Raw genomic sequence first — 26166 nt, 5'->3', positions numbered from 1 at the left:
TCTGAGACTAAAATGGAAGTAAAAAAGACTTTAATAAGCTACAGTGACATCTCTACGGCAGGGGTTCATAGGAGGTGAGACAGTTTGGCCCACCTTTAAAAAAAAAAAAAACAAACAACCCAAAAAAACAAGCCTGTTAAACAGTCTTCTGCCAGAAAACTGCTGCTGCAGGAAGGGTAACAAGAGCCGAGTAATCTCAAGCGAAGTGGAATGCGGCGATAGCAACACTGAGACGGAGACGACGTGGTAGTGTAGGTCAAGAAGGGGAGGTAACGCACGGTCATGTCATATACCATCATCTGATACAGAGTCCAATATCAGGAAGTCATGCTATCATATACACTTTAAAAAAAACAAAAAACAAGTTAACATGGTTTACACTATAAGAGTAATACTATTGCTTGCGGCATGTCCAAAGCTTAAAATTCTCTTCTCGTGTGAAATAAAAAAAGGAAACATTACAAAGAGTGTCTCTGACTACATGTAAAAAGGCACAGTTGGCGATCCTGATTACGACAGTAGTTTGGGATAACGTGCTCAAAAAAAGGTGGAGTCTGTCAGACAGCAGGCACGCTATCAAGCCAACAGAAGCGTGTAGCATAGACACACACACACACACACACACACACACACCCTCATTCACAAAAATCTCAGCTCCACTAACTGCATTCTGACTCCAGAACAGCTTCTCTCACTCACGCGTCGACACGAAGACAAAGAAATTATTATTAAAAAGATAGGCTGTCACGGAATGATAGGCATAGAGTAAAAACAGGGAGCATTGACCAATCTGTGCTTGGCTGTGTATTAATTGTCCAAAAAACGAAAACAAAAACAAACAAAAAAACAAACAAAATCCTTCCTTTCCTTTAATACATTTCAGTTAACACTTTGCTTGAAGTGCACTGGCCCTGGAATCTCATAAGCACGTCACAGCATCTTCGCTTGTTTTACAATATTTCACATCGGAAAATCATAATGACATTTCACACATTATCACATGGAATGTTATGAGATTGTTAACAGGTTTTGTTTTTTTGTGTGTGTGTGTGTGTGTTTTGTAACTGTCTCCTAACACCTCATGACTTCAAGCAAAGCGCCACTTCCTCTCCTACCTTACCGCGAGCGGCCCGGGGGAGAGGTTGGAAGACAAGGCACGTTTTTTTTTGAGACAATCAACAAACACGACCCGTGGGTTAAGTCCCCCCCCCCCCGCAGTGGCCTAACTTCAGTTGTGAATGGAGAAATTTGAAAAAAAAAAATTTTTTTTAAATAAAATACAAACCCAACCCCCCCCACCCCCACCCCAGTATCAGCGTCTTCCCCCTCCTCGCTGCTGCTTGTTGGCTGCTTCACGTCAGCAGGCCCATACGGGTGAGCTTGGCTGACAGGAAGGAGTGGAGGACAAACACCACCGGCTTCGGACCGGAGTGGAGGTCAAACACCTGGAGGGGGGGGGGGGGGAGGTGGGAAAGGGTCAGGGAGGAAACGAGAAAAGAGACATAACATAAAGAATATGGGTAAAACTTGGCTGTAATAATCTATACAGAGGTATCTGACCCCTCCCACTCTGACATAGCTTCTCAGTTACACTTATTACAAAACTATGAGCTCATTAAAACGTGTGATGTTCAATTAGAAAATGAAACCACTGATCAAGCTAAAATACCAACCACCTGGTCCCAGCTCCTCCATTGTGACAATTTGCTGCATGTTTGCTTTGCAAGTCATTCGATGACCTGATCACCCCCCCCACCTGTCACACAATTGCCACTATTTTCTGACCTTTTCTAAGACCAAACGATTCATCAGGAAGCGTAAAAGTTATAATGACTTTGTGTCACAAAACCGAGCCGCTCCAGAGTGATGTGACAAGCATATGAAATATTACGGTTTTCAGTCTTGACCTACCATTTCTCCCTCTGGACCCCCGAAGTCAAGGTAAAGGTTGCGTATTCCATCGTCGGCGGACATTTTCAGTTTCTCGTAGGGGTATCTGTACAGCACGGCGCCCCCGGCCGGATCTGCCGGCTCCCTCGTCACAGTGAAGCCCTTCTCGTAGTGCAGCGTCAGGCGAACGTCCTGTCTGTTCAACGTGCAGCCTGGGGGGGGGGCGAGAGGCAAAAAGGTGACAGCTTGAGAATGGCAGGTATATGGGTGAGAAATAGTCCCAGTGGGTGAGCAAGTCTGTGTGTGTGTGTGTGTGTGTGTGTGTGTGTGTGTGTGTTAATATATGTACTGCATGTATACCCTGAGGTCATGTGTGGACAGCAGACTAAATGTCTTCCTCTTAATGTCCGATTATGTCTGATAATGTCCCAGCAGCGACACTGTCTGAGTGAGTTATTATTTAGGAGACAGACAAAGTCAATCTGCATCATCCGAATCCAACTGAATGGGTGTATCTTTTCTAGAAACAAACCAACCCCCCACCCTCCCCCACCCCCTCGCGGGCTCTTAACTCTGAGGTAATTTGATCCGAAAGCATTTCCATGTGCATTACTGTAACTTGACTGGCTTGAATGTCCCTGCACAACTGTGCGTTTGTGTAGCAGCAGGACAGGGAGGGAGAAGAAGAAGAAGAAGAAAAAAAGAAAGAGGGCTGAGGCTTTCCAATGCTGTTCTGGCAGCCAACTATTGTTCTGCACAGAGCAGAAAACATTCCCCTCTGCAGACTCCCACTTCTGCTCGTCCCACTCAGAGCTGCTCTTTCTGAGCTGCCGCAGCAGCCAGTTGCTGTCGAGAGCTTCCTGTCGCAGTCAAAGTCTATTATCTGTTAATAGTCAATTACAGGCGGTTTGTGCATACAAATATTTTTATCTGTGCTTACCTAAAAAAAAAAAAAAAAAACCCTCATGTTCAAGCATTATATGGCGTTTAGTTTGTAGTCAAATACTTCATCCAGAAAACTCAACTTCCACTTGACATTCACTTGTGAGCGTGCACCAAGGTGAACCCACATCCTCTGGTTAAAGGTGTGCTCGCTCGCTCCGCCACACTGCTGATAATCTGTGCATGCTGGCGCAGACCGCACGCACGCACACACACACACGCACACACACACACACACACACACACACACACACACACACAGATGAGACGAGTGAGAGCGCACTCAGCGGTGTTGTACTATACAATGTAACGTGTGATGTAAGTGTTTCCTGTGGACAAAAAAAAACAAAAACTGAACATCAACACTAGGGATGACCTTGAATATATATCAAGAAGGATTTAACTCTTAACTGAAACAATCTTTTTGTACATCAGTGCATGAGTTTCATTTTGGCTCTACGCCACGACCAGTTGAAGATACTGGGCTGCTGGGCGACTGGTTGCTTGGAACTTCTGGTTAGACGTTATGAGTGGTGGAAGGAGTGTTCTTTACTTACACTTGAAATACATTTTTTCTTTTTTTGCCACAAGGGGGCAGCGGTAAAACGAGCTGCAACCACAACACTGACATCGGGTTTTTGAGTTGACAGCCCTAACCCAGCAAACAGTCCCCTATTCAAATGCATTAAGACATTCACACACGCAGATGCACAACGCACATTAGCATCCATTTTGAAGTCCCTGTTTGTGTCGGAGTCTCTCTGTCTTTGCTCTCCGCCGACTCCTGAGGGAAATATCTGTCCTTTTTTTTTTTTTGCAATACTTTTTAAAATACTCAAGGAAAGTACTGCACAAGTATCTCAAAATTGTGCAAAAATACAGATGTAAATGTATATAAGGAGGCAGGTTTGACCGGCTGTCATACAATGTTATGTAAGTTAAAGTATAAATGTCTCTGAACGACCCCCGTACAAGCATGTTTCAGCCTTAAGACTACGTGGGCCTTCACGGGGGAATTTTGGTGCCGACTTCAAACTCTTACTCCAGACCAATCACCTGTTGCACACACACACACACACATACACACACACACACACACACTCACCAATGGAGACCTCCTTGATGAGCTCGGCGGCAGCGTGCGCCCCCTGCACAAGGGCTCGCGTCCACGAAGACAGATCCCAGTGGGTCTCCACTCGGAAGATGTGGGACTCGATGCCCCGGCCCGTGCCCGTCCGAGTGGCGAACACCAGGTCCGACCCCTGGGCGGGAGAACCCCGGGCGTTGCCGGAGTGGACAAGCCTGGAGGGAGAGACTGCGTGTGAAACTGCAGGCACATTTCACATCCTAAAAATAAAGGCAACTCGCAGAGATAGTCTGCAAAATTGAAATTGCTTAAGCTGTTTATGAAAGTTGGCGAGAGATCCTGGTCTCTGGAGTCTCTTTTTTTTTTTTTTTTTTTTTTTTTTTTTTAAACAGGTGGGGGTTCCCAGCTGAAGCCCCCACCCACAGCCAAAAAAAGAAATCACATAACTCACACTCTCCTCCTACACTGAACAGGTTTCCACTGGCCTTACCATAACCTAGCAAGTGGTTTTTCCCTTTCATTTCAATGTGAGCAACTGTTAACTTCCAGGTACTTACCATCATTTACAATTTGTTGAACATATGTTGAACTGACAGCCCGCTGAAATAGTTCCTTTTGACAGCCAGCTGATGTGCTGTTGAATATTGACTGATACCGTGCAGAGAATCAACAGCGGACTTGCAAAAAAAAAAAATCTCCCATCCAAACGCATATAAACATCTGCACCATCACAAATCCAATTTTCACAACTCTAACGGCAGCGTCCCGTGGCACGAGGCTTTACGGCTGAGTCACTCTGCCGCCTGCAGACTCACCTTGTGGCTAGCAGCGGGTGTGTGAGCAGAGGCATGGACCAGGACTCCCTGCTCCACGGCACCGATTCAAACAGCAGGATGTCCTTCTCCGTCAGCGCCATGACCACCGGCTTGTACTGCTGCCGTCCGCCTTCCAGCTGGACCTGAAGAAGAGAGTCAGGAGGAGACGTCGGCGCCATATTTTTATTAACAGTGGCTTTATTTACTGTTTCAGGTTCCGCAAATCAACTGACCACTGGGGCCTTTTTCCAGCTCTATAAAAAACGGCGTATGTTGATGTGTATGAAAATGAAGAAGACGTGTTCTCCAGTTCCATAGTTCATTATTAACTTTATGTGTAAAATATTACTGAACAGAAAGAGGGAGTACAGGCTTAATGATGTAGTTTGACAGTGTGCAGCGGCAGAGGAGTTAAGTAGCTCACACTGACAGACTGACCTGAATCTGTGATAGCATTGTGGTAAAAAAGACAAATAGGGCGGCGTGTGTTTGTCTGAGTCATGGTAGAGAGACTGGAGTTGTAGTGAAAAGCAATGGCGCCAAACCAGACGCAACTGCGGTGAGTAGGTGGGCTCTACAGGAAGCAGCGCAATGCAGCGGAAACTTCCAATCGGTGCTTCCTGTCTGAAACAGCGGTGAAGATAAACCAGGGCCAGGCGCCCATACATTCAGCATGACCTTGAGCTAACACTTCATCAAAGTGAAAGGACATTATTCAGTCTTTGTTCCTGGGGGCGGGTGCAGAAATGTGAATGTTGGAGCTAAAGTGTTTCTTCATACAGGGACTGCGATGTTTGGCTACCGTCAAGATGGATTGTTTCACAAAAGAAGACTCGCCACTCTGTCCCCTCGCAACACTGGTGTTTCTAACAAATAATCATTCATTTAGGAGTCTTCAAATATCACCCCCCCCCCCCTTTCCAACTAATAAGATAGGGTACTGTTTGTGCTAAGCTAGGCTAAGCCCTAGCTAGCCCTACTGTACTGGATGCCTAGAGATTAAATGTGTATAGACATGCTGGAAAGATAATTAGTGTCCTTGCTTTTCTGTTTTTGGTCTTTGAACAAATAGTTTTACACTCTATTTATGTTGTTATTTACTGTATTATTATTATTATTATTATGTTTGAGGGTTTTAAGCTTCTCCATTTGTCTGCTTCTTGTCTTTATCCTGCTCTGTGACGCTGTATAGAATCTAATAGTTCAAGATTAGCAATGTGAAAAGGATTAAGGCTGCATTCAGACCAAATCAGGCATTGCGGCGATTAGCAGCTGCTAAAACTAAACAAAGCTGCAAATACCTGTTCAGCCAACCAGCCGACGTGTTTGAGATGGGGGTGCGCGGAGGCCGAGGACGAGGCCCCCAGGTAAGCGTTGATGTGAGCCAGGGTCTGTGGCAGCAGGGCGGCGATGTTGGTGTGGATGGCAGTGAACCAGGAGTTGGCGGAGGGGCCGTCTTTGCAGCGCAGCACCACCGTGTGCTGGCCGTCTGGGGAATGGAGCTCCAGCAGTCTGAATGCAGGGAAAAGGAAATGTAAGAAGTGTAAACACCTCGTGGTGAAGAACTGACCCCAATCACAAAAGCTTTGGGGCTGCCAAACAAACAGGCTGTGGGACTGATTTGAATACGCCGACATTGTATTTCATTGGTCAAAGACACAAACGAAGCTCCAAGGAGATAACATTGAACAATTCTATATTTAATAGCATGTTTCAAGTATATTTCAAAGAATAAAATGTATTTTCAACTGAAATGTATCCACTCTTGATTCTTGTACTTAAATATAAGAATTGTTCAAGTATGGCACGTTCAAATTTACATGACAGCTCGACAAGTTTAGTGGATATTTTGGGGCCTAAAAACAGGATGGGCATGCCGGATACTATGTTCAGAGGTTCCTCAGAAATGCCATCATTTGGCATGTGAGCGGTGTGGGACGTGTTCTGTGACCGTTACATAAAAAGGTTTAGAAAAAAACGAATTTTCACGAATGTTGTCACCGTGATTGTTTCCTGCTTTGCGTATAATGTTGATTACTAGGCAATTTGCTACTTTAAAAAAGGAAACTCATCATCAGATACACTGCATATCACTGGACAGTGAGATGTGCTGATTCCAGGAGTGTGCGCGCGACTTCGCTGTGCTCTGATTAGACATTTTTGTCACTCGTGTTTCTTTTGCTGGCTTTTTCATATTTTTTCCTTGATTTAATTTGGGATGACCGTCTGTTTAATATCCACAAACACAAAGAGCATTTTTTGTCATTATCATTATCATTATCCCTTACAGAGCAAACATTCCAATCTAATGAACAGGAGTTGAATACAGGAGAGAAAACAAAACAAAACAAAAAAACACACCCCGTGGTAAAACACACACACCCAACCACACCTAAACTCCCACATACTCAGCTATTTCTCTCACACACACACACACACACGCACACACGCACACACACACACACACACACACACACACACACACACACACACACAAACACACACGCACACTCTCATATCGTACCTGTTCTCCAGATCCGGCATGGTGAGGTTCCTGCTGATGAAGCACATCTTCAGGCTTATGACCTTTCTGTCTTTTGAGGAGGAGGAGCTGCTGTGTTTGGGCGAGCCGGAGTCCTCGCTGCCGCTGTAGCTGGGCGACTGTGGGCGGACGCCGTCCCACGGCAGGTCGGCCACCAGGGACGGCTTCTTGAAGAGCGGCGAAACCTCGCGGATGTACTTCACTGTGGAGGAACACAGAAGAGGATACATGCCGATGTACTAGGCCAATACAAGGTGGTTTGATTTCAGTGGCACGCAGGTTGGCTGATATAGTCATACTATGACAGTGTCCACGGTTTACAGGCTTTGTACCTTACATAAAATAGAATCGCAGGGGTATTTAATAATGTTTTGTATGTGTTTATTTGTTTTTGGCAAGTAGTTCAAGTAAATACACTTCATACTGGCACATAATACTACATTTGATGTAGGTGACTTCAATTTGAAAGCAATTATAAAACTGACCACCTGAGAAAAAAAAAAATAATAATAATAATAAAAAAAAGATATATATATATACAGTGCTTAATAAATGTATTAGACCACCTGTCATAAAAATGAGAAAACACAAATATTTTAGAAATCTGTCAAAAACTTGTTTCAAACTAAAAATTGTGTTGTTATTTATTAGGCAAATAACAAACTGGAACAACTAAATAGTCCTTATTCACATATATTAATCACAAATCTTAATATTCTGTACGACCTCCTTTGGCCCTGATGACATCTTGCATTCTTTGCAACCACTAAAACAAAATGTTTCTGTTCAGGAATGCAAGTAAATAACTGTAATCTGGCATCTCAATCAAAAAATAATAATGTGCTTTGCTATTTTTTTCTGCTTTTTTTGTAAAACAGTAAATTTGAGAATTCATGGATAACAACAATAATTATATTTCAGCATTAAAGATATCATTTTGATTAAAGAGCTTGGCTTGCACATACTGGTGGATTAACCATTACAGAAACATCAGCAATACTGTTCATTTAGGGCAGCGGTGGCAAACACCTTACACTGGGTGGTGGGCTAATACACTTGGTAAGAACTGTATATATATGTACAAACTAGAACTATGAAGTCGGGTTATAATTCTCTGAGGGTTAGATCCCGCGAGTGACTCCTTTCACATTACACAAGTCATTTGATCTATTGTTGATGTGAAAATATTTATTACTGCAGCTTTAAAACGAAAGATTCTGGCTGGCCAAAAAAACCCACATGGTGAACTATGCTCGTGTAGTGTAATATTTCTAGAGGAAAGAATGCCAAACATTCTCTGGACCCATACTATCAAATGTGGAGATTTGTTGCTTTTCTCTGTTTTATATCTTGACCAAAACAATCAATTTATCAAGATGTCACCTAAAACTCTGTTGTGAAGGGCATTTTGCACTTTTTACAGACCACTTTTATAGACCACTTTATAGAGCAAATGATTGATTGCTAATGAAAATAATCATGAGTTAGAACCAGCCAAATGTTCAACGCCAGCAGGTTTCTAATAAGCACTGACACCCGAATCACTTATGGCTCCGATGACTCCTTAAAATGTAGCATCAAATGCTCTCATCAAACTGTTCTTGGAAACTACGCGCAAGTACGTTGAGAGTAATGAAAAACCGGAGTCAAATTCCTCGTATGTGTACACAGACTCTGCCAATGAAGCAGATTCTGATGTCTTCACGTACAGAAGCGACAAGGGCCAAAAATCATTCCCTTAAAATGTCCCTAAGTGCTACAAATCCTCCTCTTAACTGGCCAAATTAAGTCAAATCTATTATAAAATATGTGAGTATCCACAGATACTCCTTCTTATCATAATAGAATAAAAACGTCACTTCGCTGCAGTTTGTTGCCGTAGCCTGAGCTGAAGCGAGACAGCTGTTGAATATCCACAGATCTCGAGCAAATAGCGTGTTGATAGTTTGACCATCTGTGGGATTCCGCCCAATAACACCCAGTCACTCAGGATATATGGTGCGGGCAGCCATAAACCAGGCCATAAGGAAACACTCTGGGATGTTTTCTGAGAGAAGTCAGCATTTAATCTGCTTTTAAATACACTTTGGGGCCCAGTTAGGGTCGGATTTCTTTAAACATGGTTGGAGAAAGCTGTGGTTTGAATCTCAAAACAATCGGCTTGTAAATGCATGTGGGATGGAAAATAGATTCTGTCCTGTGTTGGTCCAGCCTAAAGCTTCATCATACCTAATTATTCGTACCGTAAGATATGGATCACTGACCATATTCCGGCCAAGAACGTGGGACGTAAACAGTTCCTGCTATCTTCCAGCATGTCTTAAAAGGACATAGTGGTCCCCTGTGTGAAATTATCTTAGAAAAACAAGAGTTGACTTGGCAGTACAGCTGTGAGCTTGGCAGGTCGGCTTTTGCTCCGATGTGATGGACTCACTTTCCAAATTTGGTCCCGCGGCCTCGTACACCTCCCGCCCACGTGCCCTCACTTGCTCTTGCGCTCTTTTATCCTCCCTTGTACGTGCCCACCTTGTCGCCTCGGTGTTTCCTTGAATGCATGCTCTCTCTGTTTGTGCACACAATAAATGTGTAAAGTGTGAATATGAGAAATGAAAGAAAGAACAAAAACTGGGGGTCTGGGTATGTATGTGTGTGTGTGTGTGTTTGTTGGATCGTTCGGTCGGTCTGCTCTGTATGAAACCTGAGACAGGGCTCTCAAGAGGTGAGGTCATTCTTGAACGTAGACTGGGATATTAGGTTTGTGAAAGTGTGTGTGTGTGTGTACATGAGAGCTAGAGAAATATCAGATAAAGTCGACAGCAATGTGCTTGTTTATTAGCCTAGAATGAGCTCAGAAAGAGATACTGATACTGACTGAGTCATATATGCAGAGAGGGATGCACAGTGCATGAGTGCCTGCATGCTTGTGTGTACATTACACTATGTATGACTCAAGAATGAAGGGCGGGGCCGGTAGTAATGCTGAGGCAACGAGCCAAGTAATGAAGCCTCATTTCACTGGCCCTCCTAACCACACCGCCCATACCGACAAGGTCTGGGATCATTTCTGCAAACGTAAGTGGTTTGGAGTAAGTAAGTGAGTGTGAGAGCCTTTCTGAATGCCCATGTTTATGTCTGAGGGTCATATGGAAGAGGATGTCTCTACTGCAAAGCCCTACTTTCGGCCTAATAATCAGATCTGGTGCAGAGATGCTCGGCTCAGAGGTATTTTCCGCACTCTGATCCAGGGCTCTCTGTGGTCGTACATGTTTATATCTTCAAATACTAGATGAACAGCTCACTGAGCATCATCACTGCGCTGTGGTCATCAGCATTCAAGTCATCTGCAATTCTAGAAGTACTAATACTGCTAATAACAAAGCTAATAATAATAATAATAATACTATAACTACTTTCATGACTATGACCGGACTATTTAAAAAAAACTGGGCTGTATACAGGCAATGAAGAGATAATCAATGATAGCAAATTATATAAAAGTTAGAATTGTGTGTGTGTGTGTGGGGGGGTTACGTTTTGGAATTTGAATTTAGAATTCAGCAGAATAAAAGTGATGATACAGCAAGAATCTAGTGGATAGAGAAAAAGGTAAAGGACCCAGAGTGGAGCCTTGAGGGACCCCAGTGCAGTAAAATGAACTCTCTACATAGCCCCCCATAGTGGGTAGGATATCAAAAAATACAGTACTGTAGGACTCAATGCTGGATGTGCATATGTGTCCATGGTTTACAGGTTTCAGTGGGACAGGAAAAGAGGACGTGAGAACAATTCATTTCCTGGCACTGGCAGGGAGTTTCACAATGATGGTTGTTCTCTGTGAAGGGGGAAGTTAAAGCACTGATTTAGAAGCAGGTTATCATTATGAAAAAAAAAAAAAAAAAAGCAGTGACAAACAACGTGAGACAGGCCTGCACGAATATTTTAGATCTCAGAATGATGAGTGATTATGCGATGGCAATGTTAACTGAGGGACTGATTTTTTTTAAACCCTATAAACTGTAGCCCTGTAAAAACTCAAAAGGCCTATTCTACTAGCATCCCACATCTAGTGAGGATTGAGGATTGCATCACTGCACTGTCAAGAGATTGCTTTGGAACTATGTTGGGCTGAGGACAGGTCACTTGACTGCTTTTTCTTGTGTCCGACTGGTCAATGATAAGCAGTCTGCACCCTGGTAGAGGTTGGCTACTTTTCGGTGGAATTCTTTTTTTTTTTTTTTTTTGGTGTAGACAGAACGCTGTCATACTGGTAGAACTACGCTCGAGATAGTTAACAAAGATCTGACAAGCAGATCTTTCGTATTCCGATACTACAAAAAGAGGGAGAAGAATGGATGACAACGGAGTAGCAACCCGAAAACATATTTTAGGACAAACACTATTCTCCAAGTCTCTTGTTTTTACTGTGTGTAATGAGATTCTTGTCTTATCTTTCGGGTCTTGCCGTCGGATAACTTCACAACCAAAAGTTTCTTGAATCTCGGTGGTGAAAAACCTCTGCTGCAGTGAAAGCTTATGAATGCTGTGTTGTGTAATTTGTTGGCAGCGTGGACCCCTGTGCATCTGCTTCTATTCTTTTTCTTTTGTTGTTCGGGCTCGGGGGCAGTTGCAGTCTTTGATGTAGCCACAGAAATCAAACCCATATCGTCGTGGGATGTGGCCTCTTTTAACACCTGAGATACTACAAACGCCGCAGCCAGTCTATCGTGCCGTTTCTACCTGAGACATTGTTACCCCGTTGTTGCTCTTGTCAACAATACGGCGACTCGTGTGTCATACTCATCATTTTAAATGTTTGTGATACTGGTGCTGCTAGGCCTACCATGTTATACCTTCTCAATGTTGCTAATATTTGCTAACTAGCACTAAACAGAAAGAAGTAATGATGAGGCTGGTGGTAATGTCAGGAGCTTTGCAGGTATTTGGTCACAAAGGACAGATTCAAATATGAATCTGGATGATCACCAAAGTGATTACAATTCATCCTGAGGGGAACGTGAATGCCTGGACTATATTTCATGGCGTTGCAGACATGTCACTAAAAGCCAAAAATTGGTGATGCTTAAGGAAAAGTAAGGGGATCACCAAAGTCGGTAAGATATATCCTCTGGGCACCATGAATATGTGTACAAAATGTCACGGTAATCCTTTCAATAGTTGAGATATTACAGTCTGGACCAACCAAGCGTAACTGCCATCCTGAGGGCCACACCACTTCTGTCAAGTCTCGATTTCCATAAAGCCACGCAAAAGATTACTTTATTAAAATTATCATTAAAATAAGTTTTTGATACACACAATGACAGTGGCGTTAGGGCTTTTCCCAGTTTTCCATGTTACCGATTTCCCCAGTAATTCCTGCCAGAACTAATAACTCTTCCTCTTCACAGTCTTTCTTAGAAAAAAAAGAAAAGAAGAAGCTTTTTTTTCCCTTTCCATCATTACAGACAGATTTAGTGCTTTCTGCTTGCATGGCATGGTCTGTTTGTCTGTCCAGCCGTCTCTCCTTTGGTGCTTGTTAAATGAACTCATTAGTTCTGTCAGGCCTGTCACTCAGCTCCACTTCGGCTTCTAATTAGGCCTGTACACAGAGGACTACCAGCTCATCGTGTGTGTGTGTGTGTGTGTGTGTGTGTGTGTGTGTGTGTGTGTGCATGTACTGTGCTCACACATTTTGCCTCTGTGTGTGCGCGCGCATCTACATTAATGTGTGCAGGGGAGATTCCCCAGAGATGCCGACCGACATCCCATGAGGCCGGCTCATCTGCCTCCCTTCATACCTCGCTGCCTGCAGCAACAGAGGAAAAGAGGAAAACAGGGAAGAGGATGGGCAGAAGGAGAAGAGAAAAAAAAAGAAAAAAGCTAACACGCAGAAGAGGAGGAGTGCAAAAGGCAGAAGAGTCTGACTCGACACATATTTGATTGTGGCGTTAGTTGTGGCGGAAAGCTACCCGTACAACTACCCGCGCCTTCAAACCGCCTGCTTCTCTTCTTTCTCACCACACACACACAAAAGTAATCGTCTTATGGTATGGCCCAAATAACGAAATAATAGCTTACAGAGCGGCGAGTCAGGCAGTCAGACCCCAGCCTCTGTATTTTCCCCCCAAAAACTGCCCAGAAATTCCCCTGTGGTTTGGCCTGCAACTCTCTCCTCACTCGCTTCCCTCTCATTCCTCTCTTACTCTCCTCCCTCCTTTCCTCTCTCTCTCTCTCTCTCTATCGTCCTTCTCGCTCTCCTCTTCCGTCCCTCCTTCTCTATCTGCAGTCCCCCGTCTCTCACCTCTCCCTCCCCTTCTTCATCCCTCTCTTCCCTCTGTTCCCACACCTCTCGGCAGAAAGTCCTACCTCTCTTAACTCCTTCTATTCCTCCTTAATCTTGTCCGCCCCCTCCGCCCCCCGAAGTCTGTTTCTGCCAGAAACCTAATGAGAACAATGTGCTACAATGCAGCCCCAACAGAGAGAGCATGTGTGTGTGTATTACTCATGTTGTGGGGACATAAATGTGTTTACACAGCCACATTGTGGGGACTCGCCTTCCTTTTGGGGACAAGTCCCCATAAAGTAAATCATTACATTTTAGGGTGAAGACTTGGTTTAAGCTTAGGGTATGGTTAGGTTTAAGTTTAGGTTAAGGTTAGGGTAAGGGTTAGGTTTAAGCAAGTAGTGGTTTCGGTTAGGGTTACGGTAAGTCTCCAGGGAATGTATGTTAGTCAAGGTAATGTTCTCTGGAGTGATGGAAACATGTACTCCTCTAGTACACACATGTGCAGATACATTCACAATAGCATTTTTGAGCATTTCTTTCCCAGCAGACCCCGTTGGCTTGTAACATATAACATACAATATAAACACTTTTGATTTCCTACGTGGTTGGAGACAGCACATCATAAGAACTCGTTCTGACCGAGCATACCGAGCAAAACCAAGCAAACTGAAGCCGCTAAATGGAATTCAGCCTCAGTCATTTTACTTCATTTTGCTCAGTACTCTTTTGCTACCTTAATTTTGGCAATATAAACATGTTTTAAAGGCCCTGCACACCCCACAGGTGTTTTTTGTTTTGTTTTATTTTGGCTTTTTAGGCCACTGCTCAGGTTGAGGGCGTGCAGAGCTATTTTGGGAGGTCACTGGCATATGAATGATGAAACTATACTATATACCGTCGTAACAGGTGCACTTAAGCCGTAGAGTCCTGAGAATCAGCCAAACTAACGCCATGGGTGTGCAGGGCCTTTACCCCTTTTCATTCATGTATCTAATTTTGCCAAACTACTCAATGTATCAGGGTTAAGTAACTAACTTTGTCTCAATAAAATACAGATTCAATTTAGAAAAGCGTCCTCAGGAAGTATCGGATGATATAAAAAGGAAACAAGACAAGTCACAGATCTGACCAAGCCTTGGACGCCGGCTCTTAACGTTCCAATACTGCATTGTGAGTGAGTAAACAGCAGCTTCCATTTAATGACATTCCCACTGACAGCAAGTGTTAGCGAGCAGAGTCACTTAAAAACATAATATCTCAAACCTCCAATATCTCTGGCTTCATTAGGGTGTTGCATGTCAGTACAAATACCCTTGCCTCTAAATGTAAAGCCTCCTTGGGTCCCCTGAAAGGCGCTATATAAATGTGACTTATTATTATTATTATTATTATTACTACTTTAGACCAAATCTAAACTTCAAATTGGGATTCTGTTTTGTGAAAATCCTCAATATCAATTGATTCAGATAAGAATTGGAGCAACAACCTTGATCTGGAGCTCTCAAAATGTCAAAAGTCACGGGGGACTATTTTAAGGCTTAAATGGCAAAATGACCTGCCGTACCCTGTGCAAATATAAAACACTACACAGGCTGCATGGCCGGATAATCACACACCATTATGGACAAACGCTCGCTACCTCTCTCTCTCACACACACACACACACACACACACACACACACACACACACACACCCATAACAAGAAAAAAGTTCTCCCTTGATCCCTCAAACACAGTCACACCTGCCCCCCCCCCACCCATCCTCTTTATTGTCCTCTGACCTGGATCAGAGGAAAAACAAAAAAAAACCTTTGGGAAATCATGCTGTTGAGGTGTAAACACACAAGTGTGTTTATCTGCAACACCATCCTGTAACATTTATGAAAACACCTAAGTATTATATCATGTACTCAGCGTATAGCCTGAAAGCGTATCCTGAAATATGTGTGCCAACTTTCTACAAAGGACAAAAGCAGATTACGGGCAAAAAAATAATCACATTCATCATTCTCTACTGTAGTGCCTGTTAAAGATTACAAATGTCTACCCATCGTGCTGGCGGGGAGTGCACAGTTTAATGCTGCTTTATCCGCAGTAGGTCCCGGCAGGGGGGGGGGGGGGGGACAGCTGGATGCTCTCCGCTGTGGTGGAGCTCCGGTGCAAATTAGGCCTGCAACTAACTGTTATTTCCATTAATGATTAATTGTTCAAGTTCATCTAATCACTAGTGCAAACACATTTATGATAGTATTATTAAAATGCAGTTAAATCTTGCGTTACAGAGGGGGGCGTTGTCACCAATGTCCCGACCGGATTCAACGATTACACTGACTCATAATGTATCACTCTTTTTTGTCCTGTTTGTTTTTTTTTTCATCTACATCGTACGCAAAATGTAAGTCTAAATAATGTTCTTACGCTAAGCTTATGCATTTATTCGGTCTTAGCTAAGCTTCTGTACTTAACAGCGTTCCTGTAGGTTCCTACATTATACAACTAATTGCTTCAAATGGTCGGAGCATTTAGGTTCAATAATGCAAAGGGGCAACATCCCTTTCCAGTTTGCTGATACTGGACTTTGGCGCGGCCCGATAACGACAGGACGGCTGGTCAGAGCTGCTCACAGAGCATGACGAATAACTACTAAATACTAAATGCTAAAAATGAAAAACAAACACTAACTAATTACACGCTTGTTTGACACAGCATCGCCTTTTAAAGTCATCGCTAACGTGTTAGCAGACGTTACACAATAATGCAGATGCAGTGCAACATTAGCATTCACTTGGAGCTCAGGGCAACAAAAATCTCACACTTTAGCTCCAATTTGGTCTCTCCGCCTGAGAAAAATACATCTGGCTCTTTAGCTGCTACGTGTTCAGCTTTTCTCACCCGCTGGCCGTCAGTCCGTCTGCCAACCGTTTGGTGCAGTTTAAAAAAAAAAAAAAGTTTAAAACAGTTAAGTTGCAGGCCATAAAACCACATTAAGGAGCTGAAAGACGCTAAAATGCTACGTAAAAGGTAGACGACTACGAATGACTTCTTTCAAATGGCACAGTCATTTGAGCCGTTGTTTATGTCAAAATAAGATTAGCGCAGCTTTAAAAAAGGGTCAGTTCATTCAAATTGCAAATGAATTAATATACATTATCCAAAGTGGCATCCAGCAAGATATGTTTTCGGTTTCAGGTTTAGATCTTCCGATATCTGCTTCTCCCACCAACCCCTGCACGGCTGAGGTTGAAGGAATTTCATTTGTGCTCCTAAAAGCAACGAAAAAGCCATCTGAGGTCGACAGAATCGTTTCTTCACAGCTACAATGACCTGGTTTCTCAGGATGCTTCTCTGACCGCACTGTTTTCACTGAAACTAACTTTTTACTGAAGACATTTTTCCATAGTTCAAGCACCACACAATCTCTACCACTGGGGCTTGGTAGTCAAATACTACATACTAGTATACTAGCATGTGTTTATGTAAATTGGGTAAACTGACCCTTTTAAGTCAATGACATTCCTTAATTTGACAAATAAATGTCTATTTTTGTTTCCATCTACGGACAGCATTAAACATTAGTAGTAGAATCTATGAATCTATGAATGCAATTGGTACTAATATTTCAAAAGCTTATTGTCTCACACATGTAATTCAAATTTCCGTTTCTGTCACATTCCAGAGGGTCATTTAAAACTCTCCTGACAGCCGGATACCAGAGACGTATCTGCAGATGGACATCAAAGGCAGCGGAGTTCATACTGAGACAGAGAGTCGACAAAGTGCCGTGGCCTATTTCAGGCTGTGCAGACTCATGCTCCGTGGCAGATCTCGCCCTGCGAGGACAGCGGTACGACACAGCGAGCGGACGGTTGGCTAGTTTTGGCCTCAGAACAAAAGAGAAAAGAAAAAAGAGCTGTTCCTCGTCAGGGCTGTCCCCGTTTCATCAATAGCCCCTGTGTCTGGTATGTGCTGTTTTTATCCCTCCAATTACCCACACAAAGGGCCCATCCTGCGTCTCCGTCCACCGACCGGCAGGCCAGCCCAGCAAGACACAAGGGGCTGCTGCAGCGAGCCTCGACTAATCATTCGGACATATGGGATATTATGTCTATCAGTCAGCTGACAAGAGGAGCGGGGGGGGGGGGGGGGGGGGGGATTAACCAGCGGCCGTGTCATGTCTGCAATATGTATGTCATGCGTTAGTGCTGCAACACAAAAAAACGGAGAGATAAAGCAACAAACCATAACCGTGACCGGGGGCACCAAGATGACCTACAAACCCAAGTTCACCTATCATCACAACGATTGATTTTCTTTGATTAAGAATGAGCCGAGCGAGACCACTTCATCGGTTCCCAGTGTGTCCGGTGTTTGAGCAATTGTGTCAGTACCCAGGCTCAAGAGAAAACAGAACGAGGCAGCGCACTCTGCACTCGACTCTTTCTTCACATTTCCGGGGGGGGACAAAAAACAACTTTTGAAACAAGTTCATATTGAAAACAGGTGATCGCAGCTCGTTCAGCAGATTTGAGTTTGAGGAAATAAGATTTGAACTCGGTCTCAGTGATATACTTGAGAAAAAAAACAAAAAACACGGGATAATATGGAGATTTCTGCAGACTAAAACGAAACGGGGAAGAGACGTTTGTTCCCTTTTGCAGTTTTACTTGTTTGTTAAACCAAGGCTGAACCCTCCCCCCGCCAAAAAAAACCCCAATATATTGTAAGCTTAAGAAATTAGCTATTGGGGGTAACAAAAACACTTGATAGTGCAGCTTTAAAATCGGCCTGACTCTTGAACGAAGCAAAAGACAAGCAGCTTTCTCTTTACAGATGTTTCAGATAGTAGTGTGACAACCACGCAAAACACACTTCTCTAACTTTGGGCGTACCGGCAGGACATCTTGAAGTCTAATGGTGCTTGACAAGATCATCTACGGTATCTCGGATGAAGACGCGTACGATTGAATCACCCTGAATGAGACAATGACTCTCAAGAACCGACCTTTGTGCCACGTGGCTTTAATAGTGATTGAGAAAAACAAGGCACCATTGAGACCAATTGATTTGCAGTGTTAAATTAAAAAAAAAAAAAAAAAAAGACAGTGATCTCAGGCAGATGTTTCATTGAAGCGCCAATGCTGGCTTGGGTCACAAGCCTTGTTAAAAAAAACAACTCTATCCTCTGCTGCATCACCTTCACAGATGTGTTTCTCTACTCTTTCTTCCCTCATGCAGCACCAGCAAAAAAAATAAATAAATAAAAAAATGAGCGAAAGTGTAGTGCGGAGTGTGGAGCGGCACGAATCGTCCGAGCCGGAGCCGGCATGTGTTGACCTTTGCCCTAAATACGCGCCGTGCAAAGCAGAGGTCAGGAATGCGGGGCACCAAAGCTAATTGTGAGAGTATCTGGGGGTTTCTGTATTGTTTGCACGGCACGGCGGTCTGCAGACTCGCGTCTCGTTCTGTCTGACTGCCGTTTCTTTCTCGGAGTGGTGGAGAAAATGGGGGGGTGGGGGTGGTTGGTGCGGCTGGAAGGAAGAGCCGCAAACAAGCCCCACAAACACAGCTCACATGCCTGTCAAACTGACAAACAGTGACAGACAGCTGACACATTCTTCCAAACAGAGAGCCCATGTCTGGACGGAGGCCCCGGCAGGAGGCAGCACGTCCTCCCGGCTGTGCCAGAGGGTTTGCGGGAAATGTTTTTTTTTTTCTTATACCGATGTCAGTTGCAATAGGCCAAATTCCACCAGCTGTTTTTTTTTTTTTTTTAAAGTGATACTTATTTCCCTGTTTGGCGAAAGAACTTCTACTGCGTTGCATTCTGGGCAACAATTGCATGTGTCATTTGCCCATCGAGAGATCTCCAGAAACCAACAGCAACTGACTGTTTTGTGCAGGAGTCTCAGGTTTTCGTTTAATCAGGATGGCTTAATGAGTCTACCTTGGTTTATTTTGGGAGGCACAGAACAGGCCTCATTTTGACTTGAGTGCAAATGTGTCAAACATTGATTAGTTCCTACAATTCGTGCTCGTCAGTATTCGCCCGGCGTTCATTCCAAACCATTAAACACCGCATTTAGCTGTTCCCGGCCTGAAGTTTCCGAACCCCAGGGGCTCTGTGGCCTCTCTCCCTCCAATTCACTCTTTTTTCTTTTCTTTTTTTTTCCACTTTACTAAAGATTGAGCAGTTGTGCATTAGCACAGTTTAGGTACCGAACTCATCTCCATGGAGCTCTTTACAGCCCCATAATGAGCCAGTGTGTCTCCACTAACTAGAGCTGCAACGATTACTCGATCCGTCGATTTGGTCGTTTGAAAGAAAATGAGTTGCCAACTATCGTCTCAGTCACTTTTTCAAGCAAAAATGTCAAACGTTTGCTGGTTCCAGCTTCTTCAACGTGAGGGTTTGCCGCTTTTCTTTGTCGTTTGGGACAGCAAAAGAAGAGTCTTTGGGTTTTGGACTGTTGGTTGGACAAGAGAAGCAATCTGAAGGCATCACTTTGGATAAATCACCAATGAAAATAAGCGTTAATTGCAGCCCTACTCCTAACTAACACATTTTTCTACATTCAACAGGCTGCCTCCACCTATGTGTGTATAAGGCTTTTAGGCTTATATGTGCATAGTTTTGTTTTCAAGTCTGCACACTTTCAGCAGACCCTGTATGACCCTCTGTGGAGCCGCTCATGTGCGTGCTGAGCACGTGGGATCCACTGATAAGCACTCTTGTAGACAAACCCTTACGAATAATGTACCTCCCATATCAAATGATACAAAAAAATTGTTTGTTAAGCATATAAATGCAGTTTATTGAACTGCATTAATCCATTTTTTGGCCACTATGGCGAGGGGGCAGAAAAACATCAGAACTAGCTGACAGATACACAGCCCACCATACCGTCACCAGCTTACAAAGTTATGGCTAACGGGTTAGCAAATATTTGCTTGATTTTACATGCTGCAGCCACAGAGCAACATTCATTTGAAGTTGTGTTTTGGGCGCCATGACAAATTTAGCTTTTAGCTCTATTTTGGTCTCAACCAACTCCTGAGGAAAAAAACAAAAAAACATCCGGCTCTTTAGCCGCTAGATGTTCGACTTTCTTCTTTTCCTGTCAGCCATTTAGTGCTGGACAGTTGCAGGTGGCCCACTGCGGGTTAATGCAATACTTGCAGGGGTTGGTGAGATAAGTGCATTCATCATTGATTCATGCAGTTTTAAAACACCATCAGTTTCAGGTTATTGAATGGTTTATTTCACAAAAAAAGGCCACAATAGTTTCCTTCTATGCCCCCCCCCCCCCCCCCCCCCCTAGTTGTATTAAGACAACAAACTAAGAAAAACAACACATAAAAATGAAGACAGAATATAAAAAAAAACAATGCTAATTCCACAGTCTGCCTCAAATCTGCAGTAAAAATTGTACGGGACTTAAACACAGATTTTACCTCTTGCCAAAACGAATAAAATGTGTGTATACGAGTCTCATATGACACATTTCATCCTCTAAATGCAGCGAGTACACATTTTAGGACCATGTGGACACATTGCAAATATTATATGGCGAGTTCCTTTCATTGATCAGTTTCACGGTGGTTGCTGTTGTTGTTGTTGTTGTTGTTCAACAGTTCAACACACAACACCGCCTTACACTTTCTCGTGAGATGTAAATCGCCCTGATATTCCATGGTTTTCTCTCGCTCTGTCTCTCTCCCGGGCAGCATCGGTGTCACACAGGAGACAAATCCCATCTGCTTGTGTTTACAGTGACCTCTTATCTCCGGCAAAAAAACCCAATGGCCATTCAAATGCAGTGTATCCAACTCTGACTGTGACCACAACTGTGGTTACTTTCCTGTTTACACTAATCAAAGGCTTTCTGTTGTGGATATTATTTAAGTGCCTGCTCCTCCTCTTCCTCATCATCATCACCACCACCATCCTCCTCCTCCTCCTCCTCCTGATCACAGATCAACTGTGACTGTGGGCCTGTTTGTGTGTGTCACTTGTTAGTATGACAGGAGCATCACTTCACTTAGAATACACACTTTTAGAATACTCCCCGCCCACACATCTGGGGACTTTTCTCATTGCTTTAACACATTTCATGTTTTTAAGTTTCTGTCTGATAACGCACTGCAAGTTCAGTTTAGACTCACACGGATATGTGTTAATGATTATTAAAAGAAAAAAAAATAAACTGCCAGACCCCACTGAGGCCCGTGCCAATGACTGGAAACTTCTGAATAAGCAGTGGCGGAAAGAGGTGTCTAATCTCGGCCTCTGCAAATCCCCGCTCTCGCGTTGGCCAACTTACCCTCCAGCGTCACTTCTTTCCCTGCCTTCTTGAGCGCCTGCACCGCCAGGTCGTGCGTTGCCTCCCGGAGGTCGTTCCCGTTCACCGACAGGATCGCGTCGCCCACCCGGAGAGCCCGGCTCTGGTCGGCGGCGAGCCCCGGGAAGATCTTGGAGATGAGGATGGGCATCCGGTTCTCGCGCCCCCCCTTGATACTGATCCCCAGCCCGCCAGACTCCTGTTTGACAACTCGGACTTTCCGCACAGCTTCCGAGGAGCCGTCCAGGCTGACCGGAAAGTCGCCTTGTCTCGACCCGAAGCTGGACCCGGGGCTGCCGTAGCTGGAGCCGGGACTTCCAAAGTCAGAGTTTGTGCCGTTATTTGGGTACTTCCCGGGGCTATTCAGACCGTAGTTGCCGTCGTACTGACCCCGACTGACACCCCCGCGCCCCGGGCTGCCGCTGCGCCCCCGACCCCCGTGGTTCTGGTTCTGGAGTTGGTCTTGACCCGAGGACGGACCGCGGCCAGCGTTCCCCGGACTCGTTCCCGGGTCGTTTCCGTTCGACATGCCATTGCGCAGGCCCGCCGAAGAGTTGCTGTAGTCCCAGTGGCTGCCCCCCTGTCCGGTTACCTCCGCTTCGGCCGTTAAAGTCAGCGTTTCTCGGGTGAGTTCGGCGGCCACTCGGATCCAGCGGTCGCGGAGAAGGAGGTCCAGTTGACCGTTTTTGTCCGCTCGGGTCCAAACTGCCATTCCCGGACGGTTAGCCTGCTCCGAGGCGGGCGGCTTTCACACTAAACTCATCACCAACTTTTTTTTTTTTTTTTTCCTCTTTTTCAGAGTGCGCACAAGCTGCGACCAGGCTACATGGCCCGCGTCGACACACCCACTCACACCGTGGCTGCTGGCGGAGGGCGAGAAGAAAAAAAAACAAAAAACAGGAGGACTCCCTAAAAAAAAAAAAAAAAAAAAAAAAAAAAAGAGGGAGAGAGAAAAAGAAAAGAACAACTGGCTGTGATGGGCCAGCCTGAGAGGGCTTGTTGTTGAGTTCAGGCTCTAAAGCCGCCCCCACTTCCACCGGAAAGTTAGCTAGAACAGAGCAGCACAGCTTCCGGTCGTTTCTTTCGACATAAAAGACCGCGAAATCGGTTTTGCACATTTTTCCCTCTTCACTTGCATTGCATGATGTAAACCGGCTGGCTGGCCGGTCGGTCGGTAGGTTCTGGGTAGACCCCGGTTGTCCACATGTATGGAAAGCGGGTTTCCTTGAGACAATCGGTCGTTAAATGTAAGACGAACTCTTCCCCCGCCTTTTTTTTTTTTTTTTTTCAAGAAACCCAAACAAACCCATGCGCTACAGGCAGCTCAAAACGAAGACGAATCAATTACAATCAATTACACAATTATAAAAGAAAACAAAACCAGCTAGACACATTCTACAACGTTTTTCGCCTGAATAGATCAATTGTGCGTAAGAGTCCGACGCGTGTCGCGCATTTATTTTGAAAGTGTGATCGCCCAACTTCCCGTTTCCTTCCCTGTGATTCTTTCCGTCTTGCCGCAGCTGGTCGGGTCTCAAGAGTGAACTCAGAGCCGGATGACAGGCAGAGACAGCCAATAGACACGTCGACCTGTAGATTATTTATTCATGATGATGGAGGCGGGGCGCATTATAGATCCACTGACTGGGGACAAAGCCTTCTTAAGTTCACTCACTGTGTTGGCTCTATTAATGGACACTGCTCCCTACTCTAACCTTTTGTTTTCATATTCTGGAGGTTGCAGCGCCACTCCCACCAGCAGCAAGCCAGTAGAACTGCTCTGGTGAAGGCAGACTCTTCGCTGTGTCCACTGTCCCTGAAGCCAGTAGCAGCTCTGTGCACACAGCCATGATGATTTGGCACTGTTATTTTTAATAGAGCTCCTCTAAGTCTGCTGTATTACCTCTAATCCAAACCAAACCTGGTGCCCAAATTTACGTTGAGATGACAAACCACTTCCACCACAACGCGTCGAGAGCTCTGGCCTTTCGATATCAGGCCGAAACGTTCCCTCAGGCCAGCCGCGTGTTATCACTTCAGGTGTTTTGTTTCTTGCATTTAATACAATTCCTCTACCCGGATTTTCTTGCTGCAGCCTCATGTCGGTAGATCACATGGCTACAATAATAAGAAAACACATCTTCCGTGCAGTAACACCAAGCTGCAACGCAGAGATACATACTTCTGCCCCCCAGCGGAGCCACAGCACAGGCTCTCTCGCGTCACGTGCCTATGCTTTTCACCACCAGCAGGGTTGTGGCAGAGTTGCTTTACTCTCTGTTGCTTTACTGCTACATTACGCTGCATTCGTTCTAGCTGGGTGGGCCTAATAAAGTTATGACTGAGTGCATTTAGCAGAACGTGACTTTTTTTTTCCCTTGTTACAGTGCAACAATAAGAAGAGAACCCTATCTTGTGTGAAGTTTATTAAAAGCAAATCTAGTGAGTTACACATCTTGATCCCCTCATCCCCCCGCTTAGAAAAACAGTTGACCTATCCGAGCTCGGTGTCCACGCCTGATCCAAATGACCAACAAAATTGGCCGACCTGACCGGGTGAATCATTGCGAAGAAGAACACAGCAATGCGTACCGGTGCACTGTAAAGCCCTGGATCTGATTGATTCAGGGGGGGGCCTGGAGCTGGAAAGAGATATTAGAGATTGTCAGCGTTAAGAGGCCCCACCGGCGCCTGGATTTTCTAGGCTTGCCCCTGAGAGGAAGTGTCAGTGGAATTAGATATTCATCTCCAGGTTCTCCGCTGAAAACCAGAGAGGAATACGGACGGATGTAAAGAGTCTGCAGCCGTGCAGCGTCACATTAAGGCCATCCTGTCAAAGTAGCCAGCTGTTAACTCTGTTTGTTACCAGTTTGCCTGCTTACTTTCTAGTTATTGGACGCAGATTTTTTTGGGTCAAGTTTTGTTCAGGGATTTGATTAAAAAGGGTTTTATGTGTACCAACAAAATACTTCTCTTTTAAATCAACCTTCATAAGTAGGCTCAGTTACTTTTACTTTTGCTTAATTCAATATTTACAAATGGGATTTTTCTCCCCCCCCACAAAAAAACTGAAATATACAATATTATGTTGCCATTTATTTATGAAGTGCAGCTCAGCGACCACTGAAGCTGCTCGGAGCAGCTGAACGCAGCATGCAGAAGTGAAGAGTAAAACCCACAGACGCAGCGCTGGTTGGTGTTTGTCATTCGATTTTTTTTATTGCAGTTGAGGTTTACTTGAGTGTTTACAAAACCAGAGCAGATTGCAAGCGTCCATGGGGAGTGAGAGAGGCGGGAGTTTCATCTGCTCTCTTCGCGTCAGCGTCACTGCGCTGCGTCAGTTAAAAAGGTGCAGGTCTGCAGCTTCACCCCATTACATTCACAGTGTCGCCGCCGTCGCACCTCCTCTCCAGCTGTACCTGGGACTTTTACAAGCACGCCTGAAATGCAAAAGAGGCCTGGTTACGCAGCAGCCACTCGTTACAAATCCCTTTTTTTGGATGATTAAAAATAAATGTTATTATGCTGTGTACGAGCTTATAATTTCCGCTATTCTGTTTTCTGTGTCTCTAAGTTACATTCATGACAAAAAAAACAAGGCAACCGCAGAGAGCCAAAAATGCTAGGGATGCATGTTGACTCTGTACTGCGCAGTTTTAATCCTCCTCAAACTACCACCACCCACCTCTACTTCTACCTTCTGCCTCACAGTGTACACCCCCCCCCCCCCCCCCCCCTCCAAACCACCAGTACCTTCCTCGTCTGCCCTTCTCCTCCCATATGCTTGCCTTCCAGCAGCTGTGAGCATCAGGGAGTGAAGTCATGGAGCTGCAGATAAGGCAGAACTGCTTCTTACTCAGACCTTATAAAGTAGTGAAGGGGCTCTGTGCATGTGTGTGTGTGTGTGTGAGAGCACATGTGCTGGGTGAGATGGTGATATATGGAAGATAATGTAGTGGGGAACTGGATGATGAAGGTGGTGGCATCATAGCGTAACTATTAAATAACACATTTAACGATCCAACCCAGCCACTGAGTTATGTATTCTCACTCATTATTCATTATTTGAACCAATCAGATGGCTCTTTGAGTCACTACTCATGTGCCTGTAACCCCGAGAACCCTTTAAGAACTCTACTTTTTCTGTGCATGTGTGTGTGTGTGTGTGTGTGTGCGCGCACAGTATCGTGCAGGAGCACAACTCATTAGGAGCGTGTGTGTGTGTGTGTGTAGGCAGAAAGGGACACAGTGTCAAGTCAATCTAC

General features: G+C 44.6%; 1 protein-coding gene across 1 annotated transcript; it reads right to left on the bottom strand.

The window, feature by feature from the left end:
* Positions 1-1306: 1306 nt before the first annotated feature.
* Positions 1307-22613, bottom strand: sntb2 (syntrophin, beta 2). Its single transcript, XM_070907637.1, has 7 exons — positions 21884-22613; positions 7259-7478; positions 6036-6246; positions 4735-4877; positions 3938-4134; positions 1912-2102; positions 1307-1445 (listed from the first exon to the last, which is right to left on the bottom strand). The coding sequence occupies exons 1-7, from the start codon at positions 22611-22613 to the stop codon at positions 1353-1355; spliced, it is 1785 nt and encodes a 594-aa protein (XP_070763738.1). The 3' UTR covers positions 1307-1352.
* Between the last annotated feature and the right edge of the window lie 3553 nt (positions 22614-26166).

Source organism: Enoplosus armatus, chromosome 6, assembly GCF_043641665.1.
Source record: "Enoplosus armatus isolate fEnoArm2 chromosome 6, fEnoArm2.hap1, whole genome shotgun sequence".
In the NCBI taxonomy this organism is placed as follows: Eukaryota; Metazoa; Chordata; class Actinopteri; order Centrarchiformes; family Enoplosidae; genus Enoplosus; species Enoplosus armatus.
Note: the sequence above shows the minus strand (reverse complement) of the source record. Positions and strands in the feature narration are given on the sequence as shown.